The sequence below is a fragment of the Gymnoscopelus braueri genome, assembly GCF_963280865.1.
Source record: "Gymnoscopelus braueri genome assembly, chromosome: 4".
Classification (NCBI taxonomy): Eukaryota; Metazoa; Chordata; class Actinopteri; order Myctophiformes; family Myctophidae; genus Gymnoscopelus; species Gymnoscopelus braueri.
The window spans coordinates 51,997,284-52,009,664 of record NC_137605.1 but is presented as its reverse complement, the minus strand read 5'-3'; the positions used below and the strand labels follow the sequence as shown (position 1 = coordinate 52,009,664).

The 12,381-nt window shown below is 41.2% G+C and overlaps 1 protein-coding gene across 1 annotated transcript; it reads left to right on the top strand.

Moving 5' to 3' along the window:
* Positions 1 to 8,177: 8,177 nt before the first annotated feature.
* Positions 8,178 to 11,401, top strand: LOC308084235 (galactose-3-O-sulfotransferase 3-like). Its single transcript, XM_080426784.1, has 4 exons — positions 8,178 to 8,252; positions 9,427 to 9,531; positions 9,796 to 10,087; positions 10,519 to 11,401. Exons 2-4 carry the CDS (start codon positions 9,443 to 9,445, stop codon positions 11,311 to 11,313), a joined length of 1,176 nt encoding a protein of 391 aa, XP_080282910.1. The 5' UTR covers positions 8,178 to 8,252; positions 9,427 to 9,442; the 3' UTR covers positions 11,314 to 11,401.
* The last annotated feature ends 980 nt before the right edge of the window (positions 11,402 to 12,381 follow it).

The following is a 12,381-nucleotide window of genomic DNA, read 5'->3' as shown; positions in this document are numbered from 1 at the left end:
AGAAATGCCATTAAATGGGGGTCCGTAGCTTAATGAATGTCAAACTGGGGGTCCTTGAAATTAAAATGGTTGAGAATCACTGCTAGAGCCGTAAAAATATTCTCTTATGGGGGTCCCTGGCATATCTTTTCAAATGGGGGTCCGCGGTCTAATAAGTGTCAGTTTGAGGGTCCTTGACATGAAAAAGTTTGAGAACCACTGATCTAAAACACTCAAGCAATTTCACCCTCTCCCTTTCTCTCACCCTGTTCTCTCTCTCTCTCTCAGCTGTTGTTGGTAGATTTTCAGAACTATAGCTTACTGTACATATTTGTTTAATAAAATACCCAAATATACATATCATAAAAAATTATAAATGGCTGGCCTTTTGTTGATTTGATTGCGTTTCTATGCTGAAGTTCTATTGTGTCTATAGTGAATAAATGCATTTATTAGGTGGTTTTACAGAGCTACAGTGTTCTTTAAATGCATTGTGTAAACAATACAGAAATGTATTGATATTAAAAAGAAATTTTACTTTGTATTTTGTACTTTTGAATACTTGAGTATTTTTAAAAGCATGTATATTTGAATACTTAAGTAGGCCCTTTTTAAAAAGCAAGTACTTACAAGTAATTTAACTCAAGTTAAAATGAGAGAGAGTAACTTTCACTTGAATTTGACTATTGTTTATGTATTGAATATTTGACCGTCAGTATCTCTATGCTTTGACTCAAGTACTGGGGTTACTTTGACCATCACTGATTCTAATAATGTACATTATATTATGCATTACAAATATAATGTATTCTATTCATAAATATGTTTAAATGTTATCTTACTCACATTGTCCAATATGTGTGTTGTCCTACAGTGGTCTTCACTGTTGCACTCTGAGCTGCTGTCTGTTCTAACCTGACTTTAAGAGCAGGCTTTGGTGTGCCTTGAAAAACTTTATGAAAACATTAATTTTGCCTGAGGGAGAAAAATATCAATCCTAAAAAGCAAAATACAAAGATCACAACAGACCTCTCCATGTGTCCAGCCCAGTAAGAGGAACCAGATGTAGGGCTAGACAGACCAGGACAGCATCAAACATGTGGTCAAAATAATATATTCTTGTCTAAGCATTACATGGCATTTTACAAGAGTACATTCATATGAATTATTTATCGGTTTATTCTCAAATATAAACACTACATGGGCACAAGAGACACTCCACTGAACATTTAAAAAAAAACTTTAGGGAATTGTACATGTTTTTTTTTTTAATAACTTGCAAACCTTATACATCTTTGGCACTGACAATGACAATGGTACAGTAAGTTGTAACACTGATATGAATACTACAAAATGATGAAGCATGCATGATAAAAGATAATTTACCCCACTTCTTTATGCCTGTAAACCTGACGAATAAAACTGATAATGATTCTGATTGGTTTCAAAGAAAAAAAGTGTGGCTCAGTTAGACACATTTCCTCCTAGTTCTTTAGAGGAGGAACAAATGATTTGACTTGGTTAGAAAGACTATATTCAGCCTATTATTAACACAGTAAAAACTGCAGTGTTGTGTTCAATATATAACAGCATTTTGTAACATTACTTGATGGTCATTGAATTGTAATTATCACTTTGTTAATCCTTGACAGTACCACAAAGTGTTTATATTAACCAATTATTTTCCTTTTGGCTGTTCCCTTCAAGGGTCGCCACAGCGAATCATCTGCCTCTATCTCACCCTGTCCTCTGCCTTCTCTTCTCTCACACCAACTAACTTCATGACCTCTTCCACTATATCCATAAATCTCCTCTTTGGTCTTCCTCTAGGCCTCCTGCCTGGCAATTCGAACCTCAGCATCCTTCTACCGATATACTCACTATCCCTCATGAACATGTCCAAACCTTCTCAGTCTGGCCTCTCTGGCTTTATCTCCGAAACATCTAACATGCACTGTCCCTCTGATGTGCTCATTCCTGATCCTATTGGCGAACATTCAGCAAAAATAGCTGGTCTACAAGGTCACAATGTGTCGCGTTGGCTATGTTCAACTGGGGGAAGTTGTTAAAGGGATACTTCACTTTAGGGCCGGGGAAACATTTAAAAAAAATATTAAAAATAAATGTAATAAAAAGTAATGGAAAATTCATGGCCCCCTCACGCATTAGAGTGTCCTACTAATGTGTGAGGGGGCCTTTATTTTGCCATAACTTCTTTCATTTATTTTTAATATTTTTTTTACATGTTTCCCCGACCCGAAAGTGAAGTATCCCTTTAATGTGATTATGGGTACAACATGTACTTTCCCTACAATAAAATGTTGTTGCTTTTTCAGTTCCACTACTAATTACTACTCTTTAACTTGACAAAGTAGAACATTAAGCTGCAGTTTCATCACTGAATTAAGATAGATATACAGGTATCTTCTCACAGATCCAGTTGGCATTATATGAACATAACCAATTATTCCATCCTCCATCCCTGTGAAAGTAGGTTGCACAGTTCCTGTCTTCATTCTTACGAGGCCATCCACTGCCCCAGTACCTGCACAGTAAACAGCGTCATGTATTTTAACCACATCCACTCTGTCACATACTTTGTACAGTGACTTGATAGGATTACTAGAGAAAAACGTGTAAAATGTCTCACTGTGTTGTCAGTGGTTTTCCATCTACCCATGTCCATTTGCCCTCAGTCATTTTCACACCAATCCATGATGATGCAAACAGATTGCCAGGGTTCAATCCTCTGATGAATTCCTGATCATTTGCACATGATTGAACCATAATTAATTGTCTCTAATATGTTCACTATAATCACAGAATTACATCATTATGCAATGTACACACGCAGATAGACTAACCTGTTCTTCTTTACTGTTAATGATCAGCAGATCTGCTCCTGTCTTCACACATTGTTCTCTGCTTTCCTCCCAAGTTTTAAATTCAGTAGATGTGTAATAACAGCTGCATCCAAACTTCTGCCATCCACTGGGACACGACTTGTCTAAAAAATATTTATATATAATATGTATATACGTGTGTGTGTGTGTGTGGGGGGGGGTGTACCTGTATATGTCAGAGGTGGGTTGTGGACAATTCAGAGACCTGCCTACAAATGATATCATCGGTAGGCAGGTTTTTGCACTGTCCAAAGCCCACCAATGAAATGTGTCTTTGCAAAATGTGCCCCTCCCACAAACTTTGCAAGCCAATTGGAATGGAAAATGACAAATCTGACTTATACATGTTCATCACATGACTCCAGAGAGAATGTGTACAGATTTGGAGTTTTGACAAAATCTGTAGGAGTAGAAGCAAAAAGTGTGTTTTGAAGAAAATGCAAAATGGTGGAAAATCTTGTGTGGCGGAAATGGGCGTGGCTTATGGACAGGGGTGAAAACATAATCCCCCAGCCATCTGGCCTGGTGAGATAATACACTAATAAACATCAAATGTTTGTAACCTCTCTCACCTGCTCTCTCTCTCTTAAACTGGTTTACTTCTCTTTGCAATTGGTCTCTCTCCACAATCAGGTTGTTGTATTTGGTGTACAGCTGGTCTCTCTGCATGATCAGGTGGACCTCTAGCCGGTCTCTCTCCAGGATCAGGTGGTTGTATTTGGTGTATAGCTGGTCTCTCTCTAGGGTCAGGTTGTAGCAGTTGCTCTGGTTATTGTCTGAATGATCTGTAAAGGTCCAATACAGGTGACAATAAACACAGTTACTGTTCATGATTAGGTCAAGTATCTGTGTGGAAATGTGGCTTTCAGGTTGAAATGGATTGAGGAGGGGGGCTGTGGGTGGTATGGGGGTGGGGTAATGGGGATGTATGGCGGTGGGGGTATCGGGGGCGTTGGGGGTGGGTAGGGTGCGTGATTATGGGGTGTCTGTTTGGCTTAGATTATGATTTTCAGGCTCATTGAAAACTCTAAAGCAGTGGGTCTCAAACATTTTCATGTGAAGGACCCCAAAATGTATATGTATTTGGCTGCAGAAATTTGGCTGCAGAATTTGGCTGCAGAAAAAGAAGAGAAAAAACTGTAATTTGTTTTTACAAAATGTGACAATTTTATCAATTTGACCTTTGACCTCCTGATACTCACAGTCCATGGCCATGTCTGTGGTTCTCACTAGGGGTAGAACACACAGCAGCATTAGACACACTGCAAGCACTCTGACCATGTCTCTCTGGATGATGAGGTCTCTCTGGACAACTGGAGAATATCAATACAATAGAGTTCAACTTTAATATGATCAGCTTCAATGTTTCATTTCAAAGAACAATGGAATGGAATCAGAACAGCTTCATCTTTGATTTCTGCAGAAACACCCATATGTGTGATAATCTACAATAATGTACTGTAGTTGAACATGTCTTCACCAACTTATAAAATGCAATTGTGACAATGTGACATTCTCAAAAATGTGAAATGATAAATAAAACACAAGGAGGAACAGGCGCTAATGTTCATAATGTTTCTTTTGATTGCCATTGGTTTAACATGGTGGCATGTCCCTTGTTACCATTGGTAACTTTTCTGGGTGACAAGCTGCTGTATTAATGATGTGAGAAGAGAGAGAAACACTGTAAATGTGTTAATGTACCTTGATCTCCTGTAGCCTCCTGTGAACCAGAGCCTTGGTCTGTGAGACTGTCTGACACCATGTTCACCTCCTTTCTCCTCCTGCATCTCCTTCCTGACTCCTCCATCCTACTGAACCCTCTTTGATCTGACTGGATTGTTAGAAATATCAAGAAACAACACAAAAAAAGTTACTCAAGTTTGTCACTAAAAGTGGATAGTAACAAACTACATTTACTTGAGTATTGTGCAGTACTTTCACAGTTTTTTTTTGTATCTGCGCTGTACTTAAGGAGTTTTTTGTGGCGTGGGTGATGACTTTCATTCCACTGCAAGATAAATATTGTACTTTTGACTCTTCTAGGAAGGTTGTCGTTACTCATCCACTGAATAGATCAGAGCAGTGGGTGCTACAGGGGCAGCCAGGGGCGTGCTGGGACCAAAATTCTGCTCTGGGATTTTCAGATATATATATTTTTTCAATAATACTTTTTTTGGGTGGCCCACCGGCCGTTTGGCGGCCCGTAAATGGCGCGGCCGTTCTGGAATTTTCCCGAATTTCCCAGTGGCCAGCACGTCCCTGGGGGCAGCACCCAGGGAGCAGTTAGGGGTTAAGTGTCTTGCTCAAGGACTTCGACACATAGACGAGGACCAGGATGTGAACCGGGGACCCTCTGTTTCCCAAACAGCCTCTCATCTATGGCTCAGTTATTGTCAAAATAGTATGGTAAAGTTACAAACCTCCACAATTTCACTCTCTTTCTGTCACTCTGTTCTGAGCTCTCTCCCCCTCTCTCTCACACACACACACACACACACACATACACACACGCACGCGCACACGCGCACGCGCGCACACGCACACGCACACGCACACGCACACGCACACGCACACGCACACACACACACACACACACACACACAACACATAAGCACACACAACTTGATAGGACAGCTGTTGTTGGTAGATTTTATACATTCAAAACTATAGCTTTATAGCAATGTGGAGCAAGATAATGTATTCTATTTCTATTTATAAATTATGTTTAAATGTTATCTTACTCACATTGTCCAATATGTGTGTTGTCCTACAGTGGTCTTCACTGTTGCACTCTGAGCTGCTGTCTGTTCTAATCTGACTTTAAGAGCAGGCTTTGGAGTGCTTTGAAAAACCTCATGAAAACATTAATTTGCCTGAGGGAGAAGACTTTTTGACATTGCCATCCTAAAAAGCAAAACACAGACCTCTCCATGTGTGCAGTCCAGTAAGAGGAACCAGATGTAGGGGTCTGTCTGGGAGAACTTTCCCCGACAACATGTCATGTCTATGTGTCTGCTAGAGGGAGAATCCAAGATAATGTTAACTTCAAGTCCTCCATAAACAAGGATGCTGAACAGCAGCTGGACCTAACCATCAGTTAGTTGAGTTGTAACAGGTTATATTTACAGTAGCCTACCCATGTTGCCCTATTTTTAGTTATCTAGCATGTTGAAATGGTATTCCTCTGGATGTCCATCGGTTAAATTGTTTAAATTGTGATAATTCTGTCTCATTGACAATATGTCCAAAACAAAGACAAACGTCTAACAATACTTTTGGGGTCTGTTAAAAAGTAACACACACACACACACACACACACACACACACACACACACACACACACACACACACACAGTGGCCGAGGATGAAATGCCACCCTTTTCATATTGGCCTGTTATAGCACCACCAGCAGGTCTAATTTAGCAAAACACATTTTTGGAACAAAATGTCTCAAATCATGAATGCAGTGTCCGATTGCTGTGAAAGGCCTAAGAATAAATGGCACCCTTTTCACATTGGCCTATTATAGCGCCACCAGGAGGCCACAATAACTTACCTGACCTGGCGGAGACCTGTGCTCCGAGGAGCACTTTTTCTAGTTTTATTGTGTATTGTTTAACCCACTGAATGAAGATTGTTCCTCCGAGTATGCCATGTAGTTATATTGCAGTAACCTCTCAGTAGTGTGGTGCTATTTGCAGTGCAGTGAAACTAACTACCAGTAATGGGAAAAGCCCTCTGTGTGCTGTGTATTAACTTTGTTTTTCTTTACTGCTGCATTAAATTTAATATATGGTATCTTGAGGATGATTGGAACTAATCTGTGTTATAACGTGGCCTAAATTGTCATTTAAATGAAAATAAAATGTCCATTTCGTATTGTTAGAGCCATATGATTTCTGTCTTATCCTTTCTATGACGTCACTGCGTCTGCCGGGCGCGGTCAAGTTCAAGGTGTGTCTAGATACTTAAGCCAGTCTGCAATCAAGCGCAGGCGGTTGCTTGTGGCAGAGGCACACAGTTTTCGACTGTGTTACATGACAGCTGGAGGTCCTGTGCGTTTGACTGTTCATTTATTTATGTTATTATTTATTGTATGCTATAGTATAAGAATAAAGCATTTGTTTTTTAAATCAACGGACACTTGTGGACATCAGTTCGTATATGGAGCACACGTCAGAACTCCCTCGGCAACCAGTATAGTGCCAAAAGTATAGGACTCTTGACACTACACTTAAATAGCACCTCAAGTATAGGACTTGGGCGCTACATAAGTCGAAAACTGCCTCAGTTCAGCGTGAGTTTGTTTATTGGAAGCAAGTCACACCAGCGGGGCTCGTTTTGGACACGGACAGTCCGTGTGTGTGGAGTGGACGGATCTACGGCGGAGACGGCAACAGCGGGCGATCAGATGCAAGGTCACACACACATACACGCACGCACGCACGCACACACGCACGTGTGTAATCTGAACAGTTTTGGCTATGTTTTTTGCTATGTTGAAACAGATCCAAGATATGCTTTAATCTTAATAATACCAATTTTACTGAAGTCTGCAGACATTATTTCAGCTTGGTACCTGTTAGAATCTTTAAATACACATTTCAAGGATTGAGAAAATGCGGTTGAAATTTTTACCTTAATTATTCATTCAAAACAAAATTATATCGGCTTTGTTTTTTTGCGTTTTTTGTCCTGTAATAGAGTCGAGATGTGCTTGAATCTGAAAAAGAACCACTTTATTGAATTCCTTGGGTCCAAATTGCATGGGGGAAAAAAACTCTGTCTCTGTAGGTTGTTTCCTTCAAAAGTTGTGCTCTTTTAATTTTTTTTCCATTTTCTGGTTTGGGTTCAGGATATGTGTAATAACGGGTTAAAATTAACCCCATGGGACATTATTTCAGCCTGTTACCTCTTACCTGGCAGAATCTTAAATTACACACTTCAAGGAATAAGAAAAACCAGGTGGCGAAAAAAATATCCACCCTATATTATGCGCATGGACACCACTTTCCATCTAGACTATCCCGTTATCCTTGTGTTTGCATTGTGTTCCTTGTTGGTTTATAACAAGGACCTGTTGAGTGAGTCTGTCCTGTGTATGTATCCTGTTTTACCTGCCTTAGTTTTGCCTTCATTTGGAAGATCCTGTGTTTTGTTAATAAACTCTTTAAGTTCATCTGTTCTGCCTCCTGTCGCATGCTTTTGGGTCCTCCGTACTCATTCTTGACAGTGGGACAACCCCTATAAGTTTTGGCTCTCTGCTAATGCAACAACAGCCCTGCCTTTTGGACATAATTTTGACGGAGTACCACGACAGATCTAAAAAGTTTTAGAAAGGATTATCCGAGGCACTCCAGAAACCTGGTGAGTAGGAAGCTATGCTATGCTATCAATCAATCTTTATGTCAGACTCTAATAGGTCCATATAAAAGACAATACAAGACAAGACAACAAAAAACACATTAGAAAGAGGCACATCTAAAAACAAAAACAAAATCGTGAAAATGTGAAATCTTTGAATATTATGTATACATTTTTTAACTCAAATCTTTGCTTCTGGGGGTCCCTGGAACAAAATATTTTGAGATGGGGGGGGTCCGCAGACTAATTTTGGGTGGTCCTTGACATTAAAAAGTTAAAAAGCAACATAAGTTTAAAAAAACAAAAACTGTTTGGATTTAGAAGACATCTCCAGAAGCAAAGATTTGAGTTACAAATGTCTGCTTGAAAAAATATATATTCAAAGATTTGCACACATTTTCATGATTTAAAAAAATAAATAAGATAATGGTTAAAGTGGGTGTGCAAATCTTTGAATATATATATTTTTAAAGCGAACATTTGTAACTCAAATCCTTGCTTTTGGGGGGTCCCTGGAACAAAACATTTTGAGGCCAAATACAAAAAAAGTTCTCTTTTGGAGATTCTAATACCCACAAAGTAAGCCTTCATAGCCTACTGGGAAAGCAGGGACGCACACAAGTATTTTATAAAAAAGACACATATAGTAATCTGAACATTCTTGGCTCTGTTTCCTTCCATTTTTGCCCTAAAATAGAGTCAAGATATGCTTGAATCTTAATAATACCAATTTTAATGAATTCCTTGAGTCCAAATTGTATGGATAATGTGTTCATTTGTCTGTTGTATACTTCCAAAAATTTGCTATGTATGTTTCCCTTTTTGGGTTTGGGGAGGATATGTGTAACATAGGGTTAATTTCAGTCTGGTACATGACAGAATCTTAAAATACACACTTCAAGGATTAAGAAAATGCAGTTGGTAAGAAAAAGTATTTGGTAAAAAATCTAATAGAGTCAAGATGAGCTCGAATCTGAATAATAACCACTTTGTTGAATTCCTTGGGTCCGAATTTCTTGGGTTCAAAAAAATTCCACCCTATGTGCGTAGACTCCACTTTCCATCTAGGTCCGTATCCTGTATAACAATATAGCCATACCCATAGCCTGGAGAGACGATTGCTCTACGCCCACTGTGACATAAGTTCTGTGAATGATCTCTCGTCTTCCTCCCACAGTCTCAGTGAGACAGAGATGTTACTGAAGAAGGTTTTCCTGGTTCTGGTGGCTGTCATTCTGGTCAGCCTCCTGACCATACTGTACTATGGGGGTCGCCCAAGACGGTGAGTGACCACACCGCTCGCTCCCGCAACGAACAACCTGTCATTCACACATGCAGACACACTGTAAAACCTTAATTTAACTCTCACATTTAACCACTTTCAACCTGGCAACACTTGTCAAGATACAGTGTTTTACTTTTATGGAAATGTTCCTAGGCTCCATCCATCATATGTGGTTCAAGAATGTTCCCTAATAAAAATACAAACACAAAAAATGCTGACTTATTACAGTGACTTAATTCAATGTGAATGCTCTCCCTCCAGGTCCATAGAGGCCTTCCACCTGGGCTTCTTTGCACCATGCTCCCACCCATCCCCGGGCCTGAAGCCCAAACAAACCAACGTGGTTTTCCTGAAGACCCACAAGACGGGCAGCAGCACCATGCAGAACCTGCTGTTCCGCTTTGCCGAGCGCCACAACCTGACGGTGGCTTTCCCCATAAACGAGTGTGGCCACCTGTTCTGCTACCCACAGTCCTTCAACACCAGCTTCATCCACCCAGGCACCCTGCCACCCAACATCATCGCCAGTCACATGCGCTTCAACCACACTGAGGTGCTGAACTTTGAAATGGGCTTTAACACAATGATCAATGTTTTTGAAATGTTGATGTCAATGAAATTTGCTCAGGAAGCTCTCAGAAGGTTCCCCTTCCCTGACCAAACTGACAAATACAGAGATCTCCATACAGTATATGGCCATAAAAGGGACAAGGACTAACAGACACACAGATCTCCATATATGTTCATAATCTGCCACATCTGCAGTGGCACGTAGGTGTCGAACTCCAATGAAGGCTGCATAGTGGCCCGAACTTCTAGTTTTATACAATTTCAGGATTGCTGCTCTTGTCTTTATATCTTGTTAACCCGTCATTATAGTCATATTTTTGTATTAGGTGTGCATAGTGGCAGGCAAAGTTTGTGTTGTGTAAACACCTTTTGTTTTACTGTACATATGATGATAAAACTTCTTGTATCTTGCAGGTGCGGAGTCTCATGCCGAACGACACCACATACATCAATATTCTCCGAGAGCCGGGCTCCATGTTTGAGTCGTTGTTCACTTATTACAAAGAGTGGTGTCAGAGTTTCAAGAATGTTCCCAATGGATCCTTGGAGACCTTCATGGAGGATCCCTGGCGGTACTACCACCCGGACGACGTGAGCATTCCCGCCCGCAACGCCATGACCTTCGACCTGGGCGGTGACAAGGACCGGCCGGTGACAGACGCGGCATACGTTCGTGACTTCGTGGCAGAGGTGGATCGCTCCTTCTCCCTGGTGATGATCGCGGAGTACTTTGACGAGTCGCTGGTTCTCCTCCGCCACCTGCTGTCCTGGGACCTGGACGACATTCTGTATGTCAAGCTCAACATGCGCGCAGCCGGCTCCAAGCAGAGCCTCGCACCGGGCCTCTCCTCCAAGATCCGCACCTGGAACTCCCTGGACTCACAGCTCTATGACCACTTCAACGCCTCGCTTTGGCGGAAGCTGGAGGCCCTCGGCCCGGCCTGCGTGGCGGAGGAGGTGCGCCTATTGCAGCAGGCTCAGGAGAGGCTGATGCAGAGCTGCTTCGGAGGCCAGATGCCGCTGCTCCGCTCAGCAAAGCAGATCAAGAACAAGGAGTTGCGCCCCTGGCAGCCCGGCGCCCACGTGGACATCTTGGGCTACGACCTGCCGGCTAACGTCAGCCAGGTCCAGGAGCTCTGCCTCAAGCTGATCATGCCAGAGGTACAATACTCAACTATTCTCCTAAGATCTCAGACACTTCCTGTCTGAAGCTGGACTTGAACCGTTTTGATTCTTTATCTCTGGGAATCAAAAGCCAATTTGGTTCCATTAGTAAACTCTCTGAGTTACAGACCCGTAACCAGGGACGCAGAGGGTATTTCAGAACCCAGGGGGACACATGCGGTCCCGGTCCTTCTACCGGTTCTTCTTCTCTCCATCACGCACCTCTCCATTAACACCCTCGCCCCGGGTCTAATCCGGTGGCCTCGGTCCAAAAAGAAGAGCAGTTTCCCGTTAGACAGACGACCCCCCCCCCCTTTTTCTTTGTACATATTTTTTGTTTTTCATGCTTTTTAGTTTTTTTGTACATATAGTGTTATATTTTTTCTGTATTTTTGTGTTGATATTTGAACTGTTTGGGTGTTACTATATATGTCTATGAAATGAATACCAAGGACCTCAATGGAAACAAGACCGCAAGGACTTTTTTGGACGGACCTTTTAGACAAAGTATTATAAATGTATATATTGTGATGTTTGCCTAATAACATTTTCAATCAATCAAAACTCCTACAGATTTTGTCCAAACCTTACGCAAATCGGTACACAGCATCTCTATAGTCATCTGATCAACATGGATCGATCTGATTTTCCATATTCCATGCTGATTGGCTAAGATTGGCTTCCAAATTTGCAGGATTGGTTTGTTTTGAACAAAATGCCTCAAATCATGAACACAGCGTGCAATTTCCGCGACATTTTGCACGCACATTCCCACTAGGCCGAGGAAGAAATGCCACCCTTTTCAAATTGGCCTGTTATAGCGCCACCAACAGGTCTAATTTAGCAAAACACATTTTTGGAACAAAATGCCTTACATCATGAATGCAGTGTCCGATAGAAAGGCCTAAGAATAAATGGCACCCTTTTCACATTGGCCTATTATAGTTACACCAGGAGGCCACAATAACCTACCTGGCCTGGCGGAGACCTTTTTCTAGTTTTACTTAAAACTGTCAATACATTTATAGGATGACTATTATATGCATAAAATAGTAATTTCACATTTTTGGGCAGTGCTATAATCTTTTCATTGCTTTTATTAAAATGCAAGTA